Source organism: Equus asinus, chromosome 2 (assembly GCF_041296235.1).
Source record: "Equus asinus isolate D_3611 breed Donkey chromosome 2, EquAss-T2T_v2, whole genome shotgun sequence".
In the NCBI taxonomy this organism is placed as follows: Eukaryota; Metazoa; Chordata; class Mammalia; order Perissodactyla; family Equidae; genus Equus; species Equus asinus.
Window position 1 is genome coordinate 142073054 of NC_091791.1, and position 19040 is coordinate 142092093.

The 19040-nt window shown below is 39.3% G+C and overlaps 1 protein-coding gene across 4 annotated transcripts in view; it reads left to right on the forward strand.

Moving 5' to 3' along the window:
- Window positions 1–691: 691 nt before the first annotated feature.
- The window catches only part of RFX7 (regulatory factor X7), a 127981-nt gene continuing 109632 nt past the window's right edge, over window positions 692–19040 (forward strand). Inside the window, exons 1-2 of one of the 4 annotated variants that reach the window (XM_044764837.2) lie at window positions 692–1114; window positions 1717–1879. In XM_044764837.2, the coding sequence (XP_044620772.2) occupies window positions 805–1114; window positions 1717–1879 (473 nt within the window). In that variant the 5' untranslated portion in view covers window positions 692–804. Of the gene's footprint in view, window positions 1115–1198; window positions 1562–1713; window positions 1880–2003; window positions 2102–19040 lie in introns of those variants that run through there. The other 3 variants (XM_044764838.2, XM_044764839.2, XM_070500961.1) reach the window with 3 other exon arrangements.

The window sequence follows — 19040 nt, forward strand, 5'->3', positions numbered from 1 at the left end:
AGGCCAGAGAAAGGTCAGTGTGAGCGGAGCAGCTGTTCTATCTGGTGCCAGAGGCCTTGGCTGTTGTCTTCTACACCCAGGCTGTTTAGGCCTGCCTGATCAGCCCCACCTAGAAAAGCCAATTCTTCAGCTCTTAAAGGGGACTTGCTTGCTTGTGGCAGGGAGTCGTACTCTTGTGGGCAAAGCTCTCTCTTAAGAATGGGGGTTGGGGGGTGGAGAGAGCGTCCAAGGGTTCAACTGGCTCCAAAGGAAGAAGCTTGAGGTTGGAGCCTGAGCCTCCACGTTGAGAGAACCACACGCGTTTCTTTCAGAGGCAGGCAGGGGCCTTGGCTGCCAGGGACCCTGACAAGCCGCGACTCGAGCTGTGCCTTAGAGCCTAGGTTGGCTTGAGAGCGGTATAGAGGAGGAGGGAGGGCATTCCTGGAAAGGGGGTGGGGTGGGGAGGTGAGGGGAACAGCATGAGCAAAGGCACGAAGGAAGAATGAATCTGCTGCGCGTTGATAATGGCATGGAGACTTCACTGATTGGAGCCGGGAGTTCTTGCAGGGGGATGGAGGCAGCTATGATTGGATAGCTAAAGTGGGGCCAGATTTGGAGGGCTTTGAATGCCCGACTGAGGAGCACTCAACCCAGCTCCTGACTTGCGATTTCCGTTCAAGACTGAATTACCTAAAGGGTGGTTAATTCCAATGGGTGTTCTTCTTTGGGGGCTTCTGAAAAGTCAGCTTATCCTCTTACCTGCTTCCATTCTCTTCATTCACCCAGGGAGAAAGTAATCCTCACTTGTCGAGGGGAGGGAGGATAATGTTGATTAATTTCACTTCACTTGCATTGAAGATGCAAAAAAAAAATCCCATTTCCACGCCAAATATTAAATTTGGTTTCTCCTCCTCCTGCTCCTCCTCACGCAAGTTCTCTTTCTCTCGCCAGCACCTCCCCCACGTTTTCCTGCTCTCCTCCACCAGCTGGGCTAGTCCCCTCCTCAGCCCTGGCGGCGCGCGTTCTGGGTCCGGCTGGCCCGCGCCCGCCCTCCGCACCCGTGCGCCCCCCTCCCGGCCCCCCGCGCCCGCGCCGGTAACCCCCACACAAGGGTCCACGCCCCCCCGGCCGAGCGGTAGGTGTTTGCCGTCTGCGCCGGGCCGCAGTGCGGCTGCGCGCACTGGGCTGCCTCCGGGGCTGGCAGGGCAGCGGCGGCCGCGGCGGCGGCGGCGGCGGCGGCGGCGTGGGGAGTGGCGTGGAGCCGAGCCTGGGGCTGCAGCAGCGCGGGGCCCCCGGAGTGGAAAGCCCCGGGGGCAAGAAAGGAAGGCCGGACCGCGGAGTCCCTGAGCAACTGTTCTCCTCGGATCGGGGGGGAGCCTTGCCCCCGCAGCTCGTCTTCAGACGCCCCCTCCTCACCCCCCAGCCCCGGCCGCTGACGGGAGGAGGCGGCGACGGCGGCGGGGGGCTGAGGGGCGCCGCCATGCCTCTCCCGCGGTGAAGCGCCCCGGCCGCGAGGAGCCGCTCGGTTTCCCCGGTGATGTCCCCCAGGCGGCAGGCGAAAGCGACTCACTCGAGCCCTGGGGTAAAGGCCTAGCTTATCCAGCTTCCTTCCTCCTCCTCCTCCTCTTCCCCTCCCCCCCTCCTCCTCCTCTCCCCCTTCGTCCTCCCCTCCCCGTCTCTTCCCTCACCCTTCCCCGCGCCCCCATCTTCCCTCCCTCCCTCCCACCCCTCCAGCAGCGATGGCAGAGGAACAACAACAGCCGCCACCACAGCAGCCTGATGCCCATCAGCAGCTTCCCCCCAGCGCCCCCAACTCGGGGGTGGCTCTGCCAGCCCTTGTGCCTGGGCTGCCAGGGACGGAGGCCAGCGCGCTGCAACACGAGATCAAGAACTCCATCTGGTAAGAAGATCCTCCATCGCTGGGGTGAAAAAGCCCAGGCACATTTCTGCTGCAAAGGGGGTGGGGGGCGGCGGGCGGGGGAGCGGAGGAGGAGGCTGATGCATTCATAGAATGTGGGTATCCAGAGTCGGGTGCATATTTATAGGACCCCTGGAGGTGCGGGGAATTCGCATCAGCCCCCGGTCTCCATAGCCAAAAAATGCTTTTACCCCCTCCTCAATTGTGAGTGCAGATAAACAAGTTATTTGTGTTTTTCATTTATGTGTAAGAGGAATATGGGTCGAAATTAAGTCATATTGCATGATGGTGGCATGAATTTGGGACTGAGGAATGCGAAATGTGTTTACTCCTTTTTGCATTCATACAGGGAGGAAGAAGTGTATTGTGAATTTTCACCAAACAGACATTGTGCGTAAGAATATTAATATGCAGCACAAAACCTAATGTGTCTCTTCCTTTCAGTTGGTTTAGCTGCTGTTTCTGGATGTTTTTGCCTTTTTTCTGAAATTAAATTTCTCTTCCAGGGAGTTTATTCTTTGCATTGATGGTAAAGGAGGGTTTCTTTCGTGTAAGATATTTTAAGGTGATAGTTTACACTGTAAAGTGATTTTTTTAATTTAAAAAGATGTCTGTAATTTAAAATAAATGTCTTGCCGTTTCGTGTATCTTTTTTTAGAGGACATAGATGAAATATCCTTTGCTATTCCGGTACTCTCTTGAAGGAGAATTTCCAATATTTCAGCATTAGATTAAACTCTGAAAGACTGGGGGCAGTCTGGCAGTCTTTTAATAATTAAATACACTGAGTTAAGTCTATCCTCTGTTAGAAGCATTGCAAATATTCTTTGAACATGAACTTACATTATTTTTGTAGGATTTTTCATTAACTGACATTTTTTAAAAAGTGTAGTGTTCTTTTAAAAATGGAAAGCAATATTAGGAATTTGGTCTAAGAGACTGCTTTTAATAGAAGTTTAAAAATAGAATTAAATGTGGTATAAAAAAAGCTCTAATTTTAAAAATGAGATCTTGCATGTCCATCATTGAATATGGCTACTAAAATATCAAAACTCCTTGCTTTTATATTGCAATTTAAAAATAAATATATCATAAAACAGCTGGTGTTGCAGTATAGTATTTACACAGTTAAAAAGTGACAATTTTTAAATACAAAATTAAGGTTTGTTATATAGTAATTTTCATTAGTTTCTTGGCATACATCCATATTGTCATGATGCTAATATGAAGTAGGTCAGTGCAGGCTTTAATAGTTTCTTACTACACAGTAGTTGGCAGCTGAGTATCTTGCTTTCAGTTTTAATTTTAAAATGAAATTTAAATATTTTAAAGGAGAATTTTTTTGACTTTGACAGTAGTCATGTTGTGGCAACTTGAATAGGTCAGATAAATAGGATTGTCGTGTGTGTGTGTGTGTGTGTGTGTGTGTGTGTGTGTGTGTGAGAGAGAGAGAGAGAGAGAGAGAGAGAGAGAGAGAGAAGGCTTTATTTTTTGATGGATACCCTCACTCCCTTTTTAAGCTGTAATTTAAAGTAAGAGATGGTTAATCTCCAGCTTGCCATCAAGGTTTCCAGAAACCAGAATGGGTTTTTTTCCCCTAACTTGATGTAACTTGGTGTCTCTGAAACCATCATTAAATTGAATTAAGCACCTTGATTTTTACATTGAGGTAAGATTCATCCAAGTTGAAGGACTAAAATCTTTTAAGAAAGGCAAATTAAGAAAGTTGAATTAGTAATGTATATTTTATTTTGAGAACAATAGAGGAGAGGAAGCTTCACTTTATATTTTAAAAATAAGAGTGAATTGTATAGGCAACTGACTGAAGTGTTTGAATAATAATGGTAGTGGAGCCCTCTTTTTGGTAAATCTTATGATTTGATTATTCTTTCATTGGTAATTTATATTTACACGTCCATTACAACTTAACTGCACTGACTTTAATGTGAGAAAAACTTATGCTGAAGTAGAGTGCACTTCAGTTTTTGGTACTTGCTCTGAAAAATAATGGGCAGAAACACCCTGATCCCCAAATGTACAATTTTACATCTTTATTTTAAAATTTAATGGCACACTTACTAGCATTTAATTTTCAACTTTAGAAATCCTATTTGCTAAAGTGATTCCTTTATATTATATTTAAAACTTTAGAATAGTAGATATAGTTAATATATAGTTTCATATCCCCTGGTCCACAAGACTGTTTTTACATTCATCAGGTGACTGTGTGAAATAAAGACATTAAAAAGTGAAAGCTCCTTCACTACCATCTCCTCCTAAGAAATAGTGTGTGTGTGTGTGTGTGTGTTTGTATATATATAGATATATATATGTTAAAATCATTTTTAGTACGTAAAATTGCAATTCTTAAAGTATCTCATTTTTTGAGGCACCAGTATCTTTTTACCAATTATTTTATCACCTGATAATGTTCTGAGGGATTATCAGTTTTGTACTCCTTCCTGTATCAACCTTTGGCAGCATTACTAATCAGAATTTAAAATTACATTAAACAGAAATGTGGCATTTAAAAATTATCAAATGGGTTTTGCATTTAGATCATAGTTTTAAATTATTGGACTTGCAGATCACAAACAAGTCTGTGCTTGTCTTCTTATTCTACAAATATAAATATAGTGTGTGATGTAGGCCTTTAGCTGGACAATGAGTTATTTATTATCTCAATTCATAATTAATTTATTCTGTTTATTAAGCTAAATTGCTGTTTGCTAGAAGTATGTTCATGGTAATTTCAAGCATTGAATGAGTCTGAAAAAAAGATTAAGTATTCAAAGTTGAAATCATGGTACTTAGATGAGATCAGAAACTGTTTCTTAAGAATTAGAAATATAATGTTTTTTTAAGGTAGTTCTAGAAAGTAAAGATACTGCTAACTTGATAGTGTTGTAATATTTGTGTAATATACTTATGAATATCTTCATCTACAGTCCAAATTAACAAGCCTGCACCTTTCTTGACCTTCCTCATTCCCACCCCGTAGACAAAGGTCCGAATCACTTACACTACTCACTTGAAAGGAGATTTATTGGCAGAGGTGTGTTTTAGTACTCAATATGCTGTAAGGATGTTGTTTATATTTTCTAAAAAGCAGAACTCTAATATAAACTTCATTTAAAAAGAAAAAACTAGTAGCCTGTGTCTTTTTTCTACCTGGAGGCTCGTACTCAAACCTGAAACAAAGCCACAAACTAACCTTGCTGCAAACTCCTTTAACTTCCATTGCACCCCTCTTTGGTTGCCTAAAGAATATCAGAGCAAGTTTTTTCCTTCCTCTTATCTCCCATGAACTATCTTCATAGTTTTTTAAAAAATGAAAATTTGTATGTAGTTTACACAAAAAATTTACTAAGTGCTTTTCTTTTTCTTTTTAAAAAGCAGTTTTACTTGAAACCTGATAAAATAAAATTGCTATGGAAAAAATAGGATAGAAAAAATTACATTTGAGATCTCTTCTGCCTGTTTGTGGTAGTTATGTTTGAGAATAATCATGCCTACATGGATGGGAGTGATTAACATATTTGCAGTTAGTCTGTCACATAGACAACAAACCTTTGCCTAGAAATTCAAAAGAAACTCTGATGTTTTATTGTAGAAAACGTTCTAATACTGTATTTACTTAGCAGATTCAGGGATTCTTAAAAGAATTAGTTAATGTTATTTTTATTTATAACTTTTTATTTGCGAGTAAGATCTTACAAATCATTTCTTAAAACAATCCTAAGGTGTGTCCTTGTTGTACCCACTTTATGGACACAGATGAATTGAATGACAGGGAAGCTGTAGGATTCCTCTGATTCATTATCAGGCCCCGGAAGCAGTGCTGGGGCCAGAGTTGCTTGACTTTATATCATCTTGTAAGTCATACACACTTCTGATTCTGGTACATTTTAGGCTTAGAATTATAATCAAAGTAGAATTATATACGTGGGCCATTTTGGATATTTTCTAAATTCTCATTTAAATTCAAATGGAGCAATTTTTTTTTTTTAACTTTCTTATTTCTCAGTCACAATAAGCAAAGTTTGGTGATCTGTAAGATTTACCTAGTAATGTCATATTAGTCCTGATTTCTGTCCCCTATCCTAGAACTCAGTAGTTCAGTTTTGTGTTTGGTTCTGAGTCAGGCAGTTTATTATTTCTGTCTGAGAAATAGTTATTGTTCTTTCAACTGTAGAAGGAAACATTCACTATAAAGCTCATAACTTTAGAGTTTACTTTAACCATAAGCCCGTGATCTTCATTTTGCTTTAATATTAGACAGTGACTAGTACATCAGCTGGTTTTCATATATTTTTGATTAGTTGGTTGACCTGCTACCTGCCCTGAGTTCAGCTTGTCTTCTACACCAAGCATACCAAAGACTTAGGGTGCTTTCTGCTTTTCTGGATTGAGGCCAGCTGTGATGGTTGCATCCCAACACTAACTCTCTGATTCCAGAAAGAAGGCAGTTCCTTACTCTCTGTTATAATTCGAAACTGATGAAATTGTCTTCTCTATTAACTAGAAAGGCAAGTTAAGCAATTTCACGCCCCTCGACTTTCCGGCCTTGGTTAGCCTAGGTAGTGGATCTGTGTGTATAAATAATTGACCAATTTGCTCTCCCCACTGGAAGGTGTCTTGAATGATGTTATGTGTAGAGCTGATTTGGTTTCTGTCTCGTAAGTTTTTGGTATTACTGGGGGAAATGAGCTTGACAGTGGTAGAAAAGACAAGTGACTTATTTATTATGAAGGATATGCTTTGAATAAAAACAGATCAGATCACCTTTTATATTAGAAAAATAATACACACTAAAATTGTACAAATGAAAATAATTAAAATAAGCATTGTTATTTACTCAAATTTGAACACTTTAAGCAAGAACAGTGTGTAAGTACTCACCTGGGTGCCTGCTATATACAAAGTGCTAAGCTAGAGACTGGCATTTGAGGAATGCCCATTCACTTGTAATATTAACCTAAGCAAAAATGTGCAATAAAACTTCTCTTTTATTTAGTTAGGGGACCAGGGAAAGAGGTGACAAGTGCCAAACTGTTAATTGTGGGAAAAGTAGACCTTAGTTTGCTTGTCTATAAAAATGAAAGGTTTATATTAGACAACCTTGCAAGTTCCTTTAGCTTAAATTTCTATGACTCTATTACTAAATTAATATTGGCAGCAATAATAAAGCATAGCTTGAGCACAGTGAAAGATGAACAGAATTAACTAATCACAGGCAATCAGCAGAACATTTTCAATGGACAGATTATTAGGATTTGTCAGTGTTTCCTTGGGTGTGAGCCCAGGAGGCCTATCTGAAGGTGTTATTCACTTATTGTTACCTTGTGCAAGAGTTCTGTTATGTAAGTGAGATTCCGCCTGCAAATATTTAGTGAGCATGTATTATGTTTAAAATATGCTAAGAGCTGTTGATTATGCAAAATATGTAGGGCTATGCAGTAATCTCTGTTGTTGGAGAGTTTACTAGTTGAGATTGCAATGGGGGGCTATTTGTGTGCTTGTTCTGTTTATAAATAGGTGCTCAGTACTTATAAGCACTTCACAGAGGAACTTTTTCCTGTAGTAATAATGTAATATTTTAAGGCAGTAGTGAATGTTGTATGGTAAATTTGGTTATGTAAATAAGAAAGGTGTGTATTCTTTTCAGAATAATTTAGTGTAGTGTTGCGCTTTCACTAGTTTTCATCTTCATCTAGGATAGACATTTTAATGCGTAATTGTGACAGGGTGTTAAGAACAAGACAATAAGATGGTTACTCCCTGTCTCTGACCAAACTAGACCACTCTTATCCAGTACCTCCTTTTCCATTAGTCTCCCTATATTTAGTTGCTTTCTCAAGGGTTCTGTGAGTTCAGGTTAAAGATGAGTAGCATAGACCAATAGGAGGAAGAATCTTCTTGCCCTTCGCAGGATAATAAATAAGGAACAATAAGGTCTGAGACTTTAATGCACTTGACTTGAGATTAAAGCACTTCACACTTAACCGTAATCCATGTGAATAAAAACTTTAAAACATGATTTGATTTTTCTTTCTTGAGACATTTACTTTTTTCTGTTTCATGCACAGAAACCTCCTATTTGTAAGAGGAAATAGAAAACAATGAGGTTTGGTTAATTATGCACAATACCTGTATCAGGCAACTATTAAAGTAGCTCCTATATATATTACAAAAAAATTGTGTGGGAAGAGAGATTTTGTATTCCTCATATCTTAGAACAAACTGAAAACATAGAGATATTCCTTGCTATTTGAATTTCTATTTGGTTTTTTAATTCAGAGAGAGAGAGGTCAGAGTGACAGATTCCAATCTATTATGTTTTGTTATTTTGGAAGACAGGAGTCCGTATGGTGTGAAATACCATCTCCTCTAAATAGCCTTATCTAAAAAAAAAAATTTATGTGAACCCATTCGTGTCTGAGTTCAAATAGCAAAGATTCAGATAGCAAAGAGTGCACTCATTCCAACACAGGGTTAACAAGTTGATTTGAACTTGCTTGCCAAGACTGATTGATTAGTGATGCCTCCCAGGAACATGGGGATAGGAAGTGATGGTACATATGCCCTACAATTACCTCCCCTTTTCTTTCTGAAATCTGTGAGTTTTAGAATTTGAGCTCTATTAACAGGTAAAGCGTCAGAGCTGTTGGTTATCTTGGAGGGTATGAGTCCCGAGGGGTATGGTATTGCCATTTATGATGCCTAATTTTAAGATACAAATCAAGTATGGAGAGCACTTGGGTCTGTGTTTTTCTTTCTCTGCTTGTATTCTTTTTATTTTTCTGTGGCTCTCCTACTTTGATCATCTTGTACTGCCAAGTAGCTACAAGATAAGAACAGGGGATTACTGTATTAGTGGCTGCTTCAGTTTGCACTATCCATAACCCTTTTTCTTTGCTTTCATTGTCTTGTGTCTCTGCCTTTGCCTGTGCTGGTCACTTTACCTGCTACCTTAAAAACCTTTCTCTTTTTTCTGCTGATATAGATGTCTAACATTAAGATCTAACTCATGTGCCTCTGCTTCCATGAAGCTTTCCCAACTCCCAGGGAATAGTGATCTGAGTTGTGTAAATTAATTTTTTTAGTAATTTAGACTGGGCTTACCTGAGACGAGTTTGTTTTAGTGAATTTTTACTGAATTTAAATGAAACATTCTCATTTTCTAATATGCAAAGTTCATAGGAATTCAGAGATTGAATATACGTGAAGCAAAGCAATCACTGCATAAGTAACTTAAAATATGACAATAAAATATTACTGGTATATGGGGTATTAAAGAACTTGCCATTGTTTTTGCAGTACATATGAAATTTTAAAAATTTAATTGGATAAGAGTGTCACTTCACTGAAATCTTGCTTGGAGTAAAGTTGGTGCTTCTGGGAGCCTGGGAATGTATTTGAACAAGATGCTTCAGTTAATGTCATTGACTTTCCATTTTGATTGCAATCATTAGCTCTATTAATTGTATGTGTATGTAATGATATAAAATTTAACTGTCAGATTATTAAATGCATGGTTCCTTTTTCTGAAGCAGGAGATACTAGCAAGCAGTGTTTGGCCAAATTCTATATACACAAGTTTCAAAGAAGTGAGGAGGTCAAAGACTAGTTCTAATTTTACAGAATCAAGTGGTCAAGGAAAACCAAATTTGGTACACATTTATTTTAATGTGTACTACATACAGGCATAGGAAGATTAAAAAGTAATAAGACAGGGGTGGGCCCGGTGGTATAGCGGTTAAGTTTGCATATTCTGCTTCGGCAGCCTGGGGTTCACTGGTTTGGGACCCAGGTGCCCACATGGCACTGCTTGACAAGCCGTGCTGTGGCAGGTGTCCCACATATAAAAGGTACAGGAAGATGTGCACAGATGTTAGCTCAGGGCCAGTCTTCCTCAGGGAAAAAAAAGAGGAGGATTGGCAGCAGATGTTAGCTTAGGGCTAATCTTCCTCAAAAAAAAAGGTAATAAGACACTATCTCTACCTTTAAAACATTCACCCCTTGTGTGCTAGTTGTATGCATCATCAATTGAATTTAACAAAAATAAGATTTTGTTAAGTGCAGTGATGTTATAATCAATGGTATAAACAAATACAGAATTAGATGAGAGAGGGATTCGGTGAGGACATGATATTTTTATTGGCAAAATTGAGGATGGTGGCCTTAACAGAAAATCAACGGACAGGCTATTGATCCAAATCCATTTAACACTGTGCTTACTGGGAAATCTTTATTCCTGCTAGCAAGGAATTCAGAGTTGTTGATGACCATAAGCCTTGCCAGTAATGAGAATAATTAAAGGAAAATAGCTTAGGACAGAATTACCTTGACTGTGAAGTGGGGTTTCCACCAATCACAATCCTCTCATCTGAGTTTTACAATGGCTGAAGAAAGAATATTAAGTAATAATAGAGAAGAAAAGGATGGAGGCAGCTGGGGCAGAGGACCAGGAACTGCACCAATAGCAGTCCTGAAAGAGCACTGTGTACCCTGAATTGACTCTCAGTGAATGTAGGGGTCCCTCCTTCAGCCCATATCTCGGCTCCTATATCTTGGCCCTTGTATCTCTGTACTTTTCCGTTATTGGAGGCAGTTTGTTTTTCCCTTTGGATTCATCCTTTTCCATATATTTAGGGAATTTGTTCTAACACATACCCTGTTTCTGTCAGCATCATCTCACTGTGATTTCCACGGGCTGCTTTTCCTGTGACTTTAGACGTGCTTATGACTTCCTTGAAGCAGCAACAACAATCTTGGAGAAAAAGTTTTTGCAGTAAAACAGAGCTGATCTCTCAGTGACCTAAAGAGCTCACTCATAGCCATAAGAAAAAAAGTCATTAGGTAATTGAATGAAGAATGTAAATACTCATTTTCTAAGAAGAATAATCTAAATAACATAAACAGCTAAGAGGTATGCAAAAATCTTTACTCTCAATAATAAAAAATAATTAAAGCAGAAAAGTACATTTTTTGACCACTAAGAAAAGATTCAAGAAATACCGTAACCATTGCTAGCTAATCTCACTCCTGGTTTTACTGTTTTCCTATCCCTTTCCCTCTCCTCCAGTCCTTCAGTTATTTTTCTCTTGTGTGATGTGTAAACCCACTCATGTTTTTGGTGGAATAAATTTGAACATACATTTTAAAAGTGTCACCTGTGTTTGCACTTAGGTGGCGGAACAGTGTAATTTTCCCCCTACTTTATTATATTCTCCAAATTTTCTTGAATGAGCAAGTATTATTTTTTGTTGGAAAAATATCCAAACAAGTAAAATAATGCCCTTTGTCTACCCTGCTGCTTTTCCTTTTAACTGCTGCCTGTCCATCAGCTTACCATCCTCACTCTGCTAGATCTTCTCTGCTCTTGTCCTTTTTAACTCTTGCAGTCTGGCTTCTTGTTCTTCTTGCCAACTCAGTGGCCTTTTTCCAGTCTTTATCTTTCATTATGTCTCTAACATTTCTTCTTGTTAGTATGATTACTTCCCACTTGGGAAATTCTCATTCGTTCCTCTTTGAGAGCTGACTTTGTGTCATTTAGTCTGCCAGGCATTTGGGGATTCGTGGGCAAGGATGCAAGATCCCTGTTTTCATTTATCTTACCTTTGGTTAACATTTTATTTTTCCTGCTCCCTTCCTTAGATGCTCTTTAATTGTGAATATCCAGACATTTATTTCTTAGCTGTCCTTTCTTTTTCTCTTTTCACTTCTTTGCTAAAATCAAGAAATAGATGGACTGAACAGACAGCTCTAACCACATCTCATTTATTTGCCAGATGCCGGTAGTTACCAGTCACCTTAAGCTTGGCATTTTCACGGTAACCCTTCTTCTTTGCCATGGTGCCTTGCTACCTCAGTTTGCTTTCATTTCCAATTATTCTTCTTTTGGTAGTAGATACCACTGTTCCTTAATTCTATCAGGCTAACAATATTGGTTTCGTATTTGATTTTCCTCTCTTGTCTTCATCACCATATTTTAATAAGTTACCAAGTTTGCAATGTCACTTAAGGTTCTTTCTTCCTTTTTTCCACTGCCAGGACTATAGTTTGGTGCTTTACCATCTCATTCCTGGATTATTATAGCAGCAACATAGCTGTTCTCTGCCCCTGTCCTTTTTCCCCACTGAACTATGCTGTATATTGCTGCCAAAATAACTCTTCTAATAGAAGACATTCTTTTTCATGCAGTCCACTTCTAAAAACCTATAATAATTTCATCTTGTCCACTATATGGTGTCTAAAGTTTTCTGTCAGGTTTCTAAGGCCTGTGGAGCTCCGTACGATCAATCCAACCCTATTTCTTGCTGTTCATCAGTATTCAACTCCACTTAAGTCCAGCAGGCCTTAATTCACTTCTTAATTCACTATCTGACTTAGATTTTGTGGTCCTGCTTTCATTCCTGCTTTATATCTTTTCTGGAATCTTCACTCCTTTGTCTCCAAATCCTACTTAATCACGTTTTAACCTTTTTTGAAGTCATAGTTGAAATCATTGTGCTTTGAAACATTCTTTAGCTACTCTAGTCCCCATTGACCTTTTCTTGACATCATGTTGTATAGTGAGTTCTGTACAATTAAGCACTTAATCACTCAATTTTTTTCCTATGCCATTTTAATCAAGTTCTTTGAATCTAGGGGCAACACCTTTTGCATCTTTCCTTTTCTCATCTAGCGGTAGGTGCTAGTGAATAGCATTTTTGTCTACTACATTCTTAGAGGCACTGTGATACTGTGATTTGTAAGAAATATATATGTGGTCTTCATCTACCTACAATTCCTGGCTCACACCTCCCAAAAGCCTTAGAATTTTTTGTTATGTGGATGAAGATTATTTTCGGACCCCACCCAAAGGTGGAGGTTGGTTGCCAGGAGAACCAGCCATCTGATCAGAGGATTGGATTCAGTCCCTTCCCTTGATTTCTGGGGAGGGAGCGGGGCTTGAGGTTGAATCAGTTGCCAGTGGCCAATGACTTAGTCGTGCCCATGTAATGAAGTCTCCATTAAACACTCAAGAGGCCAGCTCCTCAGCCCTTTTTCTGGGAGCGTCCGAGTTGTTGAACACATGGAGGTTCTGGGAGAGTGGGGCGCTCAGAGAGGGCATGGAAACTCTGTGCCCCTTCCCTCACACCTTGCCCTGCTCATCTGTTCCATCTGGATGTTCATCTGTATCCTTTATCATATTCTTTAATAAACTCGTAAACATAAGTGTTTCCATGAGTTCTGTGAGCTGTTCTGACACATTAATCAAACCTGAAGAGTAGGTCATGGGAACCTCGGATTTATAGCTAGTCAGTCAGAAGTACAGGTAACAACCTGGGCTTGCAGCTGGCATTTGAAGTGGGAGGTGGTCTTGTGGGACTGAGCCCTTTTACCTGTGGAATCTGATTCTATCTCCCAGTAGATAGTGGTCAGAATTGAGTTGAATTCTTGGACACCTTGCTGGTGTCTGAGAACTACTTGTTGGTGTGGGGAAGCCTCCACACACACCTTGGAATTGGGTCCAGAAACCCTTTGGGGGCACTTTATTTTTTTTCTACGTGTTAATGTTTTTGTATTTGATATATTTAATGTGATAATTTTCTCCCCAGACAAGTTGTCAAACTTATGCTTCATTTTATAGAATAGAGGACTTACAGCAATTGATTTTTTTAAAAATTGTATTGGTGAAACTGAAGTAATCATTTATTTAGAGTTTCAGTTCTAATTATTTTATTAGTTTATATAATTTATATTAACCAATTACTACTTAAATATCTTTCACTATATATCTAGATTAAAAAATAATGTATGTCCCAAGTGAGAGCCATTGTATCCTTTATTTTAAAAATGCTGAGCAAATGACTACTACATAGTTCAGTAACTTTTCATCAATGAGCGTACCGTAGTATTTAGTTAGGGTTTTGTGAACTGATTGGCAGGCTGTGTCCCAGCCTAGTTCCCAGGAGATGAACTTGCAATTTTGAAGACCCGCTTAACATTGAATTGGAGATAGCTTCTTTAAAGTTTAGTCCTGATGGAGGGTTTGATCTGCTTGTTTTAGGAGTCAAGACCCAAAGCTAAGGTAACTTGAGTCATGGCCAAAGCCCAAAGATGGCAAAGGAAACCTGTGAGTTAGGGCAAATAACTGAGGGAGCTGGATTTATCTGGGAAGTCAGGAGGGAATGACTAAAATAGGAAAACCATTCTGAGGGCCCAACGTGTTTCAAATTCATAAAACAGACTAGTCTGCTGGGCTTTTCTACCTGACATAGAGCCTTTTTTGTTTGTTTGTTTTTCTGGTCTGATATTCTTTCAGAAAGGTACAACAACTAGATTATCTTTAAAAGACCCATTCAGCTTTAAAATTGTATTTATATGCTGCTACTTCGTTTGTCAGAGCAGTGGTTCTCAAGTTGTGGTCATATTAGCATCACCTGAGAACTTATTAGAAATGTAAATTTTGGAGCTCCACCTCAGATTTACTGTAACAGAAACTCTAGGGGGTGTAACTAGCAGTCTTTGTTTTACTAGCTCTCCAGGTGATTCTGATAGATGCTGAAGTTTGAGAACCACTGGCTTAGAGGATATGTCTTCTAATAAACAAATATTAAGCCAAAGTCCTCTGTAGCAAAATTTTAGTATTTTCAATCTTTGAGTACCCCAAATAGAGTTAATAACTCCTTTATTTTAATTTTCGTAGTAGTTGAATATAATTCTGTTATAGCATCATTTGTACTGTTGTAAAAGATTTCCACTAAACTGAAATCTTTAGTTTCAGTAATTGTATATTAAATGAATTGATGGGTGAATTGATGAATAAAAATTAAACAGTGCATAGTCATCATTGTACTCAGCCCTGGTCAGCAGTTAAAAGACAGACAGAGACAGACAGAGACAGACAGACAGACACACACACACACACACACACTCACTCTACCAGTGGTCACACGTGCAAGAAAGTATGGGATATGTAACCCAGCAGTAAGCAAGCTTTTTCTTCAAAGGGCCAGATAGTAAATATTTTTGGTTTTGTAAAACATAAGATCTCTGTTGCAACTGTTTTACCTTGTCATTGTATCAAGAAAGTAGCCATAGACAATATATAAATGAACGGGTAGGCCAGATTTGTTACACTGCTGGCAGAATTTAGTCCTTGGGCAGCAGTTTGTGCACCCCTGTATCCCACTGCTTTGCTGGGATAACTACTCAGAGGATACAGATATCAATTTTTACTTGAATACAGTTCTCAGTTTTTATTCCCGTTTATTGACAAACAATGAATAACAGTCACGTGCTTGATATTGTCTTGTAATTCTCCCTTGGGTAAAGCTAGGGTTATGTGTAAAGCATATTAGAATGCAAGCAAGTGAGAATTATATTTTAGGGATAGTCTTAACTCAGCTCCCAAGGACAATAATAAAGTATATTGACTTCTGGTTTCTGGTTCAACACATAAAGAGCTTGGAAGTCCTCACTCCTGTCATCACAAGAGAAAAGGCTAAACAAACTGAAAGTCAGCTGTTCTTGAATCCATCAGAGAATTGAAGTCACAGGGCAAACTGCCTGCAAAACTGGGGACAGACAGGTGGATGCAGAGAGTCACAGCTTACAGGTGGCAGCAGCCCCGGAGTAGAAGTCCATAGCTGAAGCCACTATAGGTAGGAGCACTTCAAACTATAATTGATGAATTGCTGGAGGCTCTGCATGGGCTAGCTTGAGAGTTAAAAACTGAGGCGGCCCAGTCTTGGGGAGGGGGTGGGGTGTCCCCACACTGCCCTGAGTTTTACCTCCAGGAGCCCTACCAGGTTCTCCCTGTGAAGATCAGAGAAAAATCTCCTATTACTTCCTATATTGTGTGTGTGTGTGTGTGTGGGGTGGGGGGGTGGGTTAGGAGGGGAGGAGAAAAGTAACCCTTCTAAAATATACCCAGAGCTCTCTGTTCTCTTCAACAAGGCTTGCCTCAAGGGAAACTATTTTATCAGAGCCCAACCAACTTGGGCTTTACCAAAGCGTAGTTGACCCGGGGGAAGGGAGATACCCAAGTCCAGTCCCCTCTAGTCTTCCATGTGGGAAAAGGGAAATACCCAACTCAGGTTCACTAAAAGGTTGAGACCTAATCATAGGACAACAGCATCCACCCCCCCTCCCCCCCCACCGCCACTTTACCGCTACATCAGTAGTGCTCCTGTATAGTAACAGGATTACAGCTAAAATAGCTGTAAGCCTCAGACTTTATTTAAGGAGTCTCTCGAGATTCCCAAAGACAACATGGGAGACAAAAACAAGGACATTAGAGAAAATTTTAGCCTCAGACACCATAGCTACAGCAGTAAACACAGCCTAACTCCCAGCTAGATGAACATAAAACTTCACAGTAAAGGCTTGTCTACCTCAGTTCCTTTTATCCGAGGTTGTTATGTATGGCTTTCAACAAAAAATTACAAGGCATGCTAAAAGACAAAAACAATCTGAAGAAGTAAACCAAGCATCAGAACCAGACTCAGCTGTGACACAGATTTTGAAATTGTCAGACTGTGATTTTAAAATCCTTGATTAATATGCTAATGACTCTAATGGAAAAAGTGGACAACATGCAAGAACAGATGGATAATGTAAGCAGAGGGTTGGAAACTCAAAGAATTCAAAGGAAATGCTAGGAATCAAAAACACTGTAACAGAAATGAAGAATGTGTTTGATGAGCCCCTCAATAGACTGGACATGACTAAGCAAGGAATCAGTGGATGTTAAGATATATTAATGGAAACTTCTAAAACTAAAATGCAAAGAGAAAACAAGAGTGAAAAAGATGGACCAGAATATCCAAGAAGTATGGGGCAATTAAAAAAGGTGTAACTTATTTGTAATTAGAATACCAGAACAAGAGAAAGGAACAGAAGTAATATTTGAAGTGTATTGGCTGAGAATATTTCAAAATTAATGGCAGACATCAAACCACAGATCCAGGAAGCTCAAAGAATACTAAGCAGGATAAATAACCAAAAAAACCCCACTACACCTAGGTGTGCTATGTTCAAACTGCAGAAAATTAAAAACTGAAAATCTTGAAAGAAGTCAGAGGGAAATAACTGCCTTACCGGTAGAGGAACATGGATGAGAATTACATCAGACTTCTCTTCAGAAACCAAGCAGGCAAGAAGACAATAGAGTGAAATGTTTAGCATTGAAAGAAGAAAACCACCAACCTAGAATTCTGTATCCACTGAAATTATCCTTCAAAAGTGAAGGACACATAAGGACTTTCTCAAACAAACAAAAATTGAGAGAATTTGTTACTAGTAGACCTGCTTTGCAAGAAATGTTAGAAGAAATTCTTCACAGAGAAGGAAAATGATATAGGTCAGAAACTCAGATCTATATAAAGGAAGAAAGTGTAGAAGGAATAAATACAGGTAAAATCTTGTCTTTTTCTTATATTTAATCTAACAAATAATATTTTGTTCAAAATAATTGATGATTATACAGAGAAGTGAATGAATGACAGCAATGTTAAAGGGGATGGGAGGGAGGAATTGATAATACTCTTAAAAGGTACTTGCACTGACTGAAGTGGTGTAGTGTCATTTGAAAGTAGACTTGGGTTAGTCATAAAAGTGTATAGGGTGTATTGGGTAAACCCCTAGGGTAACCACTAGAAAGATTTTAGGGGCCAGCCCGATGGTGTAGTATTTTTACAAAGTTGTGCAGTCATCATTATGATCTAGTTTTAGAATGGCTTGCTTTTTTTTTTTTTAAGCTGTTAAAAAGTGAATTATATTGACTGGATTGATTAGAAGTAGAAAAGTTATTTATCTAATTATATTTCTGGAGGCTCAAAGGCATTAGGAACATTTGGGGTAGTGTTTTTGTTTTATGTGTTGATGAGACTCAACAATAGGACGTGGGTTTCTAGAAACTCAGAAGATGGATGGTGTTCTTTTTCTTTGCAGTCTTGGTCCTCTGTGGACCAGTCTTTAATTACTTTAGATATGCTAAAAAGCTTTCTTCTGTTTAGATGCTTACTGCTAAAAAAATTATCTAAGTGTTGCCTTGAGCTTCATCATCACTGGTCAGACACTTGTGTGAATCTCCCTATGGCACACATTATTTTCAGACATTTCTATGTTATGTATTTGTAACTATAGAGCATATGTCAGCTCTCACTTTTTTCTGTAACATATTTTGAACCAGTGAAGTAATTGTACTTTCCTAAATTAATTTCTCTTTAAGAAGGTTAGAAACTTTCTCTGCCAAGCATAAAAACTTCCAAAATAGAGTAACTTTTATTTTTAAAATCTTACATATTTAACAGTTTTAAAGTGAAAAAAATCGGAATCACAAAGAGCGAGTCTAATGTAGTGGTATACGTCATTATAATGCATTCTGAAATTAGTTGCCTGAGTTTGCCACCCATCGCATAACCGTTTGAATTTGTTTTCTTTATCAATAAAATGGAAATAGTAATAGTGCTTACTTCATAAGGTTGTAGTGAAGATTAAATGAGATAATTCATGTAAAACACTTAGTATAGAATGTGGCACATGGTAAGTGATGAATGTTGGCTGTTATTTTTTAACCGCAATAAAATCCAAAGAACTTTTTCACTTTAACGCACCATCTGTTTACAAGATTATATGATTACTTCTGATTCTTATTACTGTACTGTTGTACTGTGACAGAGGGAACTGTGATGATGTTTGAAGGAAGAGTTTTCCAGGCAGAGGGAACAGCAAATGCAAAGGTCATGAGAAGGCTGCGCCAAGGTGGCCAAGTGGTGAGAGTGTGGTGATTGCAGGGAGTGTAGTGCTGAGGTCAGAGGTAAAGGAGGGGCAGGTTTGTGTAGGGCCTTGCTGGTCTAGTAAGCACCAAGACTTTGGCTTTCATTTTGAGTGAGATGGGAACCATTAGAAGGCTCTGAGCAGGGGAGTGACATGACCCAGCTGGTGTTTTAAAAGGCTCACTGGGCTGCTGTGTTGAAGAGACTGTAGAGGGGCAAGGGCAGAAACGGGGAGACCAGGCTGTGCTGGGTTACTGACATTTTGCATTAGGTGTGTGTGTATAAAAGATGAAGTAAAGACTTCTAAATATTCATGAGTGGGCGTCTTGAGGTGTTGCAGCTAGTCATGAGTGGTCTCATTTTCTCTATAC